The sequence below is a fragment of the Cryptosporidium bovis genome (genome assembly GCF_009768925.1).
Source record: "Cryptosporidium bovis isolate 45015 chromosome Unknown contig_3, whole genome shotgun sequence".
NCBI classification, from domain to species: Eukaryota; Apicomplexa; class Conoidasida; order Eucoccidiorida; family Cryptosporidiidae; genus Cryptosporidium; species Cryptosporidium bovis.
Window position 1 is genome coordinate 293,570 of NW_027125024.1, and position 13,768 is coordinate 307,337.

The following is a 13,768-nucleotide window of genomic DNA, read 5'->3' on the forward strand; positions in this document are numbered from 1 at the left end:
TTAATATATTTATTTTTGGGATATCTTTGTACAAATTAAATAAACAAAAAATTACATCAATACACACACAACAAATGAGGTTATGTTACCTCTTTATTCAGTGTTAATTTAATTCTCACTTAATTTGTTTCCTTGGTTTTGATGTATTTGCCAAAAAAAGAATGAATTCAAATGTATCAAATATTACGCGGTAAATTATCGCCTTTGCATATGTTTTCTTCTCGTACCAAACGTTGAACTAGTGGATGTAAATGTAAGTGCTGGAGGGCGACTCATTGTTTTTCCAATAATTAACATTACAGATTGTGTAATTTTTTTTACTTTTAGCATTATACTTGGTGGTTTGTGGGAGAAATAGTGGCCATTAATATTATACAAAGCAAATATCGTAAATAATTTAATGGAAGAAACAGAAACCGTATTTGCAGTTCCAGTAGGTAAGTTAACTTCAACAGAAGAAGATAGCTTTTCTATTGTTTTTAATTTTAATTTAATGAAATACAATCACTGTTTCAAATAAATTTCACCAATAAATGTTATTTTTAATAGGAACAAAGAAAATAGTGCAAGTTAAAGATCCAAAAACAAATAGTGTAACTACAAAGGAAAACTACATATTACGTTTAAGAGCATGTTTGTCTTGTAGAATTATTCTAAGTGACCAGCAGTTTTTTGAGGGTGGTTGTCCAAATTGTACCCACCTGGCTATGGAATATGATCGTCAGAAGGTGAATTCTTCCACCACAATATCTTTTAAAGGGTATGTTTGTTCATTCGTAGAATATCTAATATTGAATAATCACTTAACTATACTCATTTCAAATGCTTATTTAAATTTTACCCTATTTATAGAATGATTACTGTTTTGAACTCAAACCAATCATGGGTTGCCAGGTATAATCGTCTCAACAATGTCACTCCTGGCTGCTATGCAGTTTCTGTAACTGGGGATTTAGTCTCCGATGATGAAGGCAACTATAACGACGATTACTAGACTTTGATTTATAATTAAGATTCATTAATAACTATTAATTTCTTGATAAATAAGAAACAAGTTATAGATTATGAAATATAATCTTAACTTTTGTGAACAATTTCTTTAATTGCCTCTATAGATCAACCATTATTATTTTTATCTTTTTTTAAACGTTTCAAAAGTCTATTATGATTCACTTTTCTGTCTAATCTGTGATACGTCGATAAAAAGCATTTTAATGTGGAACATGAGGAGTGAAGTCAAAAGTATTTCAGGATTGAAAAAAGATGTGAGAGCATAAAGTTAATGTTTCTAGAAGTAGTGGGTCAAATAATTATTGATTTCACACTAAAATGATGCCTTCATCTATACACGCCTTTCCTCACATGCAATTCAGATAAAATTGAATTGGTGTAAACAACAGAAAAAAAATGGGTAAATATTTTAAAAATTATACAAAACAAAAATCAAAGAATATAGTAAAAAAATCAACTATATATTTAAAGAATGTATTAAAACGTAAATCGAAAATAAACAATATAAATATTATGCGTCAAATGTGTTTAATAACATATGTCTGCATGCATGAAGAATAAGGGAATATTTGACTAATTGCCATAATTTAATTCTGATATGATAGTTCTAACATTGTGAATCTTTTCAACCCATTTATCTCTCATTTCTGAAGATTCCGAATTAAGAATAAGCGATGAGGGGACACTGTTCTTCGTAAAATCAAGTGCGAAACAAGGAATAATTTCATTTTCTGTACTTGTAGCTAAGTTAAAAACACGTATTTGTTTGACAAGTCTAACAGGAATATTTTCACACGGGATATCGTCATTTGGATGATGGCACCAAGTTAGAATTCCGTCAGACCTTAATACAAAAAATCTTTCTTGCCAAAGTCTATTTTCATTTGTATTTTCTCCTTGATGGGATGAATTTGATGTGTTTTTGTTATGTGACAATAATGGGTTCTCGAGAGCCAAAGGTGGATTAATACAAATTCCAAGGAAACCAAAATGATATGTTGGCCTTGATATTAGTAAACTTGTATTTCTATGTGGTAAAAGCATGAATGATGTCTTATTTAAAATAGCAAGTACAAGAGAGTATTGATTATCAGAATTAAATAAACCAATTAAGTTGTCTGGTTCTGTATTTATTGATGGCGTTTCCCCATAAGCAGCAATAATATTTTGGAATGCACTTTCCCTTGCTGGGGAAAGTGCATTCGATTTATTATTACTATTATTGTTTGATCCCATAAATCCAAGCCAAAATGAACTTGATTTATCTATTTTATTCCTATTAGAAACATCAATTTCATCATTCGTCTCAGTAAATACGTGAGATAATAGTATTTCTGGAGGTGTTGTTATTGTTCTATAAGCTGTTGTAAGTTCTCTAATGAATTCACTTCTGCGATCTAATTCTATGAGAATATCATCCCATCCGTCAACCTTAAGAATGAGCAAAACATTTGAGTTTTTAGGAACTATAATCTCCTCAACTTCAGTAATAGGAGATGATTGGAGTAATTTGAGAGGTGAATATTGAAACAATGCAAATCTTTCTGATGTTAAAACAAGTATCTGTCTAAATAGATTTGTTGGGCAATCAAGTGGTGGTGGAAAACAAGATTTTTCGAGTCCTCTTGCAGTGTAATTAATAATAATATCACTCCAAATTCCTTTTTTTTTCTCATTTAAAGTTAAACACATTTCATCTAAACGATCGTAGTTATCTTCCATTGCGGCATGATCACCATTCTTACCTTTGTATATGTTTGATATATTTTTACTATTGTTTTTAAATCCAAGAATATTCCAAATAGAAGGCACATTTGAGTTTGTATTAGAATTTTCAGATTCAGGCGTTGAAAATACACAAAAGTCATCTCTACATGATGAATTTGGTTCATTTCCACTTATCCATGTAGAAAGAACAACTTTATCATTTAAATCATCAGCTTCAAAAATTTGACAACTTAGAGATCTGTTTGTTTTCGGTGTTCCTGGAATGAATATACTATTGTTGTCACTTACTATATTCAATGTATTTCTATGTGTATTACTACTAACGCCGCTATCGTACTGATCATAATCTTCAATATCATATTTTTGTAAACCTTGCTCATCTCTAACTAATTCTGGCAACTGACCTGATGAATTTTTAATTACTAGTTTTGTACGCCTTTTTATAAGTATTTTTTGAAGTTCGGAATTAGACGTTAAATGTAAAAGGGTATTTCTTCTATGATCTTGTATTTGTGCATCACTTCCTAATGATAAAAACATTTCTGTTAGTAATATATTATTGTTTAATATAGAAAAAGTAAGTGGAATAAAGCCTGAATTTGATATTTTATTTAAAATATACATTTTATCCTCAAAATCAAACTGCTCAATAAGTAATTGTAAGATATCTATTTTGTTAGAATGGCTTAATAAGTGTGCCACTGTCCAACCAAATCCAAAATTAATCTGAAATAGTGGTAATAGATAATTTTTTACAGACATTTCAATAACATCATTTTCGTAAGAATCGTAGTCATCAACTTTAAATTCATCTTGAATATCCAATTTAACTGGCTTGTTTTTTGTATTATTAAAATGAGTGAATAAACCATTAAGTTGAGTTAATATATTATCAAAGTTACTTTCAATTAAAGATTTAAGAACCAAATACAGTATTTTCTCAATTAATATATATTGATCTGTGCTTCTATCGATATTATTCATATCAAAATTAATTTCATTGTCAAGGTTCTTACCGAAATTAATGATATAATAATAACAATAATCTGAAAAAACCTTGAATAGTCCATAAATATTATTTGGTGATTTTCTCTCATGTTCAATCACCAATATGTTTATTAGTTTCATTATATAATTGTACTCATATGAAACGTGATTAATTATAAACTCTCTTTCAATGTTTAGAGCTTTTGATTGTGAAATTGAAACCAAACAAGACTGATTCAAGTAGTATTTAATGCTATTTTCATATATGGTAAAATTTATTATATCATCATTGTTCTCATCTATATTTGGTTTTTCGTTCATAGTTAAAGTATAATTTTCAACTATTTTTTTAATAATTTGTTCAGTGAATGATAATAATTCAGTGTAATTTTTAACACTAATTTCCCTATTATCTTTATTTTTTAAATCTGTTTTAAGGAAGTACTTCGTCTCATCCGAAAGTTTGATTGAATCAATAACATTTAGCATCTCAGTATCTAATGATTCTTCCACATAGTGATTGTCATTGTCACTATTATTTTCAATCGTTGTTCTTGAAGTTGAATATAATATAGAGATTATTCTAATAAGATCTAAACAATCGTGTTTTAGAATTCTGAATTCATTCTCAAGAATACTAATTTTAGACTCATACTCGGATATTTTAGTCTCATTTTCCTGTATAATTGAATCATTATTTCTTTTTTCATTTATATTGATGTTAATTATATCATTTTTTTCTGATTCTAAAGCTAAACATTTTGCGTTTAATGATGACAATTCGTTATCTTTTTCAATAATATTCTCTTCTAATTGTGAAATTTGCAATCTTAGATTGGCTATTTCTTTATATAACGACTCTTTGTCCGTAAGCAAACTTTCAACTATTTGAGGTGATGACGATGAACTCATTGCATTTTGTTTTTGTTTAATGTTGTTTATATTCTGTTGTTCTAGCTCTGATATCTTATCATTAAGCACTCCTATTTCATCATTAAGTGTTTTTATATAATTTTGTAATTTAGTACTTTCTAGTCCGTCTTGTTTAATTCGCTCTTTAAGTGATATTATCTCCTCATTTTTACTTTTCTCGAGCTCATACATCTCATTTAAAGCCTCATCTCTGGATTTTACCAGTTTTTCAAGTCTATTTATTCTTTGTTCAAACAATTTTATTTGTTCGGAATGCTCCGTACACGAAATGTTGATCTCATCTTCAACCTTCATCTTTACATTTAATTATTTACCTAATTAACATTTACATATAGAAACAGTGCCAAATACAAATCAACCCGATAATTATATAAAAACTTAGTATATGTCAATTCACTAATGATTTTAGTGTCACTTTTTGCGATTTATTTAAATAAAAACTAATAATAAAGGTAAAAAATACTCTGCTGTTCACCTCAGGTATGAATAAGAAAAGATTTTTTTGAGCCATAAAGCAGTCACAAAATAGTCCAGTTTATCTTAATTTGTACGACCATTATTATAGTCTAAATTTAATACTTCCAACTAATTCCTATATTACACGGATGCAATAAATTTAGGCGGGAATGTGTGTAGTATTCATTAACAAAAATATATAATACCGGTAAAGATTAAAAACTGTAAATTTATATATTTAAACATAAATACACAAAAAAATGAAATAATGAATAAAATTCTGACTATTTTAGCCCATTTTAATCTCAGTGCTATAGTTCACACTCCAATTAACTTAAATAATGTAGCAAAGAATTGTTGTTTTTTCTTTATTTCTCTCCATGCTTGTTTTAATTATTATCAACTAGCAAATACAAATTAATGTAATTCCAGTCTATAACATAGAAACAGATGCACGGAATATTAAATATGGAAACTAAGTGTAATGTAGGCGTAAGTAAAGCATGAAATGGTTGAACAGATTTTTTATTTTATTCTGTTTGGAACATTGTATTATATAGTTACCATTATAAATAAGTTGTAATTTTTTTTTATATATGATATTACTCTTCGCGTAAAAAATATGAAATGTTATCACTTGTAAGAAGTGATAACTGTATTAGGAAAACCATAATTGTGAAACTGCCATATCTTTGATTTTAACATTGACAGAATTAAACCAGTCCTCTATTCTATGGGGATATGGACCATCTTGACAGTTGTTCATTGAAACGGAAGTTCCATCTAATGGGAATCCGAATGCGATGTCAATATTTGACTTTTTTAGTACCCAACCTTGAATTTTTCCAAGTTCTGTACATTCTAAGGTGTGAGAAATATACGATGTTACTTTATTTGAGTATATATGTTTCCCAGTTTTATTTCTAATTTTAATAAAAATAAGACTTTCGATTCCAATCGAAGGAGCGTTTACAACGATATATTCAGGCTCATTTGTAGGTGGTTTTGTCATTACTTGAGTGTTTATGTCATTTATGGACCAAAATTTGGAAGGATCAACAAGAAAGTATACTTTTGAGGCTCTGGCACTTGCCCCACTTGTTGAATTGTCATTGCTTAAAATTGAAGCTCTAGAGTATCTATTTTTATTGTTTGAAGTAAAAATATTGCTTATTGATAGGCATAAATCTATATTAATCAATAGTGTTAGTAAAATTGCAACATTAATTGCGCTATTAAATATTCTGATTTTAATATATTTCTCTTTCATTATGTAAATTTGTATAAAATGTATATATTTAGACACAAATACCGTCCAAATTAAAGCAAATACCAATGATGATTTGTAAAAACTATATGAAAGATGGTGTTACAAATACTTTTTAGATACCTGATATTAGTATATTTAACAGGAAATAAAAATAAGACCTTAGAACGTACATTAAGGAAAAAAACAGAGGTTTGGGACATTTATAATTTTAATATAATAATGAAATAGAAAAAAAAGCTTTATTACCAATGAAAAATAAGGTTCAGAAAGCAACAAAAGTTTTGTTAATAAGATATTTCTTAAAGAATAATCTTTATATTTTAATATGACCATTTTACTCATCTTTATTTGACATTAAAGCAAATCTAAAAAAGTACAAATTCGGTTTTCAACTTAATTTCGCAGAATTGCACTTTTTCGCCATATTAGGTTTAAAAAAAACTAGGAATTGAGCTAATTATAGTAAATACACTAAGTACCGTACAAATAATGAGGAAAATGTATGAATCCAAGTTTTTTATTCCGAAATAATTTTTTTTTAAATTGTGTGTGTTGAAATTAGGGATCACAAAATTGTTTGAGGCCTTAAATGGTGTGTGCATAATATGGAAGAAAAAATTATAAATTTTAAAGGAAATAAAGGAATATATCAGAATATATATTTTTGTAAGTTATAGAACACTGATAAGTCATATAAAGAATATAGTTGGTAATATTTTATTGTACAACAATTAAATTATTAGTGAATCTTGAACAAAAGGTAAATGTAGAAGAATGACAAGTTTATTTGGGGTCTCACCTACATCAAGTAAAGCATTGAGCTCTATTTTAAGGATAAAAATACCGAATGTTGATATTGATGATGGAAGATTATTAATAAACAAGATAGATTTATCAAAAATAAGCAGTTTAAGTGATGCTAGTAACATAAACACTCCCTTAATATTGTCCTCTTTTCCAACTCCAATGAGCATTAGTAGAACTAGAAAATCGATTAATAGTACCAATATGGACTTTACTCCACATAAAATAAATGCAATTAATAGAAAAAATAAAGATAATTTAACAACAAATAACTCATCAACATTCACATTATCATCAAACCAATCCTTGTCTTGTTCTTCGCCCTCTGATAATGAAAAAAAATGTGTAAAAGATAATTTGGAGTACAACGAGAAAATGATTAATTTATTAGAGAAAAAAAAGTTACAATTAAAGACAAGTATAGAAACATTAAAAGTACAGTTAAAGAGAAATATACGTCAAATTGACTATATAAACCTGAAAATAAAAGAATTGAAAGGCGATACTTATAGTGAAAATGTATACGCAAGAAACAGTATAACTGACTACTGTAACAATAAGTCAGAATTTGACCCGTTTCATCAATTAAATGATAACGGAATATTCTACAGTATGAGCACAAACACAGATATAAGCACATGCATTAATAGCCCAAATAACGAATTATCTAACAGCAATGAATTTTTTAAAAAAGATAATCAAAATAACAATACCATCACTGCTAATTTTCAAACACCAAGAAAAAATAATAGTTTATACAATATTTTTGAGGAAAATAGTGTTATTATCAGTGATAGTGAATGGGTAATTTTGCCTGAGTTCAATTATATATTCAATAAGTGCACAGTTTGCCTCTAAATTTATTAAATAACGCACTGTTCATACTAAGATATATAGTAACCTACAAACCTATATATATATTTGTACATACAAAGGTAAATTAAGGTAGTTAATACAATGATAATAGAATTAATGCCTAATCTCCCCTTCCCATATATATCACGACCTCCCTTAATTTTTTTGACGATATATTTGTGTTTTTTATAACATGCATTTAAATTTGTATTATCCCTCAACCATTACTTTTTATAATTATAAACCACAATGGGCGCCAATGAAATGACCTTTAACATTAACAATACAGGGTAAAAAGTGATGTCAGGCGGGAGGGGGTACAAGTGGCAGACAATAATGATAGTAATAATAGTAACTCCAATGTTAATTAATAGTAATGTGAAATTATAAATATCACAGTTAAGTAACGCAAATATTAACGTATAAAAATGGTATAAATTATTTAGCAATTTGGCGTCTTAAAAGAGTCACGTCTAACAATTTTATAATAATAAAAGTAAATGACAAATTAAGAGTAGCTATATTTTCTCTTGTTGAGAAGAAAGAACTCACTTTAATAGAATATTCTGGTTTTCACTTTACTTAATTTTGTGAATTTTTTCTGGAGTTATTTTACACTTGTATTTATTAGGAAATATATTACTTCGAGAATGGTAGGTTTCGTAAACAGAAACGGTTATTTGTACGATTTAAGGATTTAATTGATTGTATTATGATACAGTCACATTTCTTTCCGAACGAGAAATAACCATGATTATATTCGTCTTTCATACAATTACATATTTTAATTTTTAGGACTCTGCACCTAAGTTAGCTAAAGTTGAAAAGGTTCTTGGCCGCACAGGTTCTCGTGGTGGTGTTATTCAAGTTCGTGTACAATTCATGTCGGGTGAATCTGATTTGGCAGGAAGATCTTTAATCCGTAATGTCAGGGGTCCAGTTAGAGAAGGCGACATATTGGCGTTGTTGGAGACGGAAAGAGAAGCACGTCGTCTCAGATAAATTGTTTATATGATGTTTTGTGTGTTATCTTTCCTTATTTAACAAAATTGGGTAGATTCCAATGTGGTGTTCACATAATCATTATATAACTATTTCTAGGTAAAAAATAACACTTGAAGGGTAATAATAGTAGATGGAGATAAATAAGCGAATGGATAGGCGACAATTAACAAACTATATCATTCTAATTTTAGTTTTTTATTGTATCTGTATTCTGCATATTATTTGTCGATTTTCCCACCTTTCTGTGAGTCAGATAATTTATATATCGTCTCTCTAAACATGGCCTGATGTATGAAAGCTTTGTTTCCTGGAACGAAGAGTTGAAACAAATAAAAGGAGTGGATTTGTGAATACATGAACGTAAATTAAATCAAGTAGTTGAGAGAAAAAAAGTCATTTAAAGTGAAATTCAGTAATTAATTTGCATTATTGCACCAAATAACACAGGAAGAATTTGGATAACTTGATGTAGTTAATAACAAGTCGTTATTTAAATAACTGAAATTAAGCTCATTTCTTGGAAAAACAGAAACTGATGTTACAATTGACTCGGGATTACATGAATTACCAATTGAAAAATAGTTGCTATTAGAGCGTATTTGCTTCTCGTTATTGGTAATAGTATTTGCATTAAACATAATAGCATCACTATTTCCAAATGGACTATTATCTAGTTCGTTGTTATTAATAGGAATTATTCTTGGAATAATATACATATTTTTGTATACCTCTGAGAAGCCTGTATATTTTGGTATTAATATGCTGTTATTTAAACCAGAAGAAACAATACCGTCACATTTTTCAATATTCCAACTAACTATATTAGTTTTTTCGGTGCTGTTGTCTTTGTTTATTTTCCAGACACATGATGATTTATCACCTATACAGAATAAATTATAACTGCCTTTAAAATCATTTTTCTTTGAAAATATTGAATGTAGTGTACATTCGGAACCGTTAGGCCCTGAAAATGTCTTAAGCAATTTCAAATCACTTGATTTCCATATTCTTATCTTTCCATCAAAAGATGTAGAAGATAAAACACCATTTAGACCATTATTGCTAATATTTTTAAAACATGAATTCGGTGATATTTCTATACTAGTTACTGGTCCTTCATGGGCGAGAACTTGCATAACGTACTCATTTTCTTTTCTTAAATCCCAACTTTTGATATAACCATCGTATCCACCTATATAAATATAGTTGCACTCCCAATTATATGGTATTGCTGTACATGTACATGGCCCTTTTTGTGTTTCGCCAAGGCTAGAAATACATGACTCATTTACTTTTACCTTCTTATTATTCAAGCCTATCCTTAAGTCATATATATAATAGTATCCTGTTGAAAAACATACCATCAAATAATTACCATTTTCATCGCTTCTTATATCATTCACCCCTATGTCGACCTCATTTAATAGTGAAAGTGATGCCTTTCTTTTTATTTCTCTCAGATCATTTTTTTCAAGTGACATTATTTTTTTCCCTGTTTCTGTTTCATTTATAAATATTTCGCCTTTATCAGTGCCACATGCTATTCCAAAACCATTAAATACAAATGTTCCACGTACTATTGAGTAATTATTTGTAACATTTGTATTTCCATCACTATTGTTATTTATTTTTATTATTGGTTCCCATTTAGGATTATCATCGTCTACAGTACCCATTTCAACGGTTCATTTCAATTTATATATTAATCTTTGTATCTACAGTAATAAACTGTTTTTTTGTCTATATTGTATTATCTTCTTGACATTAAAATTATGTTTTAAATAAAAGTGAATTTTGCCAAACTTTAATTCCAAGTGGTATTTATTATTATTTGCACTAGTTTTATTTTAAAATATTAACTTTAAATGAATATGTTTTCTCACTAATCTTGCTTTTTGCATTGAAATTGAAAAAATGCAGTAATAAAGAAGAAATTCGTTTAAGATTTGAAATACAGGATATATATTATAACTGAAAAAATAATAGTAGTAACTATTGTAGTCTATTAAAAAAAAATTGTCTTGCTATTTTTGGCATGTATTTTTTAACAGTAGCGCCAATTTATTAACTGCCTAACTATTTTATTTGTTAAGGCATTCAAAAAGCAAAAATGGTGAAAAGTAATGGTAACAGAGGTGATTGTTTTGTCGGTCAATACTGTTATTATTATTATGTGTATTAAATGAACCAATTTTCCGCTAAGTTTTTAATAATTAATCTCAATTTTATTTCACAAGCAGTCAATATTTAAATAAAAGGGGTCAATTGAGGGACAGTTGATGATCAAATCTCTCACAGAATAATATATTTATACACTAATTAAACTTTAATATTTTCTATTTTTATATATTGCTTAAAATTAATAATAATTATGGGTGACATTCCATTAGAAATTCCAGATATTGAATACAAACACAGTGAACTTCCTCTTTATATTTGTAGATTTAAAAAAATAGGTTCTACACAAATTTGGGCTTATAATAATGTTGACAAATTAGTAGATGATAATAAATTGTCTCCAAATATGTGGACATTGGTTACAGCAGACCAAATGACCTCCGGAATTGGTTCTGAAGACTCAAAAACGGGTTTACCACACAAATGGTATACTTTAGAAGGGAAGAATTTAAATTTAACTTACATAGCTCTTAGACTCATTGATGAAAATAATGAAGATACTTCTAAAGCATATAATAACAATAGTTGTAGTTTGAAATTAAACCATTCCATTAAAAATATTGGATTTTACATATTAAGTTTGTCATTAGTAGTATGTAAAGTAATAGAGAAATTTGGTATTAAAAATGCAAAAATAAAGTGGATAAATGATATATTTGTAAACAATAAAAAGATAGGTGGTGTTATCTGCAAAAAATTAGATAAAATTTACACTTTTAATAATATGAAATATGAGCCTTTTGTAATAGGAATAGGTGTGAATATATTTCATAGGGAAAAAGAAATACCTGTTGACGTTGAACATCCTGCAACATCACTAATACTAGAAAATAAATCAAATCAGTTTGATATTAACCTAGATGACATATCTGAAAAAATGCATTTTAATGTAATTAAGTGTATTTCTAAGCTTAATTCAAGTAATGATGCTGTATTCTCAGAAAGGAATGTTAGTAACTATTCTATTATCAATTCAAAAGTGGATTTTGTTTATCTAAACAAGGTAAATATTACTATTGGCAATGATAATAATAATGTTAGTAATTACTCTTTTAAAAAATCAATTTTAGACGAAATAAATGAAAGACTTTTATACAAAGGAAAGATGGTAAGTATAACAGAAAATAAATTGTTAAATGAACATAATAATATGGGAATGTTTGTTGGAATCGATGAAAATGGTTATGCCATCATTAAGACAACAGATGGGAATATAAATCTCATTTTAACACATGGGAGAATGAAGTGTTTAACTGTTATTTAAAAACTAATTGTAGCTCAAGAATTGACGTTAACTCTTTGTCCTCTTCAACTTCAATTCCATATATATCACTTTTAGAGTATGGGCATTCTATATTTATTTTGTGATCATAATGGCATAATTAGTTAAATAAAGTGCCAATTATAGTTAATTATAAAGTAATTAGTTCATTGATTCATTATTTTGTTAAACTTACCGTATTCAATTGTAAATCTTGACAAATAGTTATTACTGCCGGATATTACATATGGCCAAATAGTATCTCTTACAACTCTATTCCAAAAATGATATATAATTGCAATTATTCCACAAAATTGCCTTGAATCTGAATAAGCATTAAACCACAGTCTTTTTTCAACACTTTCAGCTATTTGAGAAATATGCTGTCTTATGTATTTCTCTTCAAATATTATCAACGTATAAAGATATGATACAGAAATCATACTTGGGGTGTCTAATAGTTCTTTAATACTATTACTCTTTTTTATTAACTCATTTACTATTTCTTTGAAACAAAATATACAATCCAATATTGGTTCTTTAACATGTTCAGCTATTCTCATCCCATATCTAGCACACTTCTTTGAAACTTCCATGTTCTTATCATGTACTGATGGATATTTTCTTCTATCAAAATCTTTTAAACATTTAAACAATTTTTTAAATTCTCTTGAGGTCTTACTTTGTTTGGCTATTTTCTCACCTGAAACATCAATTTTAGTGTTAATTTGTAGTACAATATGGTGTCAGAATTTTAAATAAAACGATTAATGTGTATAAATGCAAAATGTTACGGTAAAATGGTTAGTTTTTACGTTTTAATTATTAATCTTAGTTGTAGACTAAATTGTTGTCCAACTTACCTAGGTGGGTACATCTCATTTCTTTTGGGAATGATGTCGCCTCATTGATTTCATCATGTTTTAAATCATAACCACCACCTCTTTTTAATAATTTTGGAATAGCTCCAGCGGCCTCTACTTTAGTTATTGAGTTATCATAAATTAAAAAGTGTGAACTCAAGGAGAATATTATTATGGAAATTAATCCATTAATACTTAATTTGAGCTCCATGTTCCCAAATTAGAACTAATTGATTAGTTGTTCTCCTTCTATTAGTCACTTTCAGTTGTATATTCGTAAATTTGTTTATTAAATAATTTACTATTATATTTGATTAATAATAGTATATTGGTCAAAATATATCTAAGTGGTAATTTTAGAATATTAAAACGACTGGATTTATTTTGTGGCCCTAACACAAATTAATTTATTCAATT

At 27.9% G+C, this 13,768-nt stretch overlaps 7 protein-coding genes across 7 annotated transcripts; 3 read left to right on the top strand and 4 right to left on the bottom strand.

Moving 5' to 3' along the window:
• Positions 1-400: 400 nt before the first annotated feature.
• On the top strand, positions 401-994 carry FG379_002106 (uncharacterized protein; the record flags this gene model as incomplete). The annotated part of the gene is made up of 3 exons (XM_067327975.1): positions 401-437; positions 550-760; positions 853-994. 3 exons carry the CDS (start codon positions 401-403, stop codon positions 992-994), a joined length of 390 nt encoding a protein of 129 aa, XP_067183514.1.
• Positions 995-1,584: 590 nt separating this feature from the next.
• On the bottom strand, positions 1,585-4,953 carry FG379_002107 (pleckstrin homology (PH) domain containing protein; the record flags this gene model as incomplete). Its single annotated transcript, XM_067327976.1, has 1 exon — positions 1,585-4,953. The coding sequence occupies one exon, from the start codon at positions 4,951-4,953 to the stop codon at positions 1,585-1,587; it is 3,369 nt and encodes a 1,122-aa protein (XP_067183515.1).
• An 820-nt stretch (positions 4,954-5,773) lies between these two features.
• FG379_002109 (uncharacterized protein) lies at positions 5,774-6,385 on the bottom strand (the record flags this gene model as incomplete). The annotated part of the gene is made up of 1 exon (XM_067327978.1): positions 5,774-6,385. One exon carries the CDS (start codon positions 6,383-6,385, stop codon positions 5,774-5,776), a length of 612 nt encoding a protein of 203 aa, XP_067183517.1.
• A 774-nt stretch (positions 6,386-7,159) lies between these two features.
• FG379_002110 (uncharacterized protein) lies at positions 7,160-9,046 on the top strand (the record flags this gene model as incomplete). The annotated part of the gene is made up of 3 exons (XM_067327979.1): positions 7,160-7,993; positions 8,605-8,697; positions 8,840-9,046. 3 exons carry the CDS (start codon positions 7,160-7,162, stop codon positions 9,044-9,046), a joined length of 1,134 nt encoding a protein of 377 aa, XP_067183518.1.
• Positions 9,047-9,465: 419 nt separating this feature from the next.
• On the bottom strand, positions 9,466-10,725 carry FG379_002111 (WD0 repeat; the record flags this gene model as incomplete). Its single annotated transcript, XM_067327980.1, has 1 exon — positions 9,466-10,725. One exon carries the CDS (start codon positions 10,723-10,725, stop codon positions 9,466-9,468), a length of 1,260 nt encoding a protein of 419 aa, XP_067183519.1.
• A 695-nt stretch (positions 10,726-11,420) lies between these two features.
• On the top strand, positions 11,421-12,491 carry FG379_002112 (biotin (acetyl-carboxylase) ligase; the record flags this gene model as incomplete). The annotated part of the gene is made up of 1 exon (XM_067327981.1): positions 11,421-12,491. The coding sequence occupies one exon, from the start codon at positions 11,421-11,423 to the stop codon at positions 12,489-12,491; it is 1,071 nt and encodes a 356-aa protein (XP_067183520.1).
• A 164-nt stretch (positions 12,492-12,655) lies between these two features.
• Positions 12,656-13,562, bottom strand: FG379_002113 (uncharacterized protein; the record flags this gene model as incomplete). Its single annotated transcript, XM_067327982.1, has 2 exons — positions 12,656-13,191; positions 13,352-13,562. 2 exons carry the CDS (start codon positions 13,560-13,562, stop codon positions 12,656-12,658), a joined length of 747 nt encoding a protein of 248 aa, XP_067183521.1.
• Between the last annotated feature and the right edge of the window lie 206 nt (positions 13,563-13,768).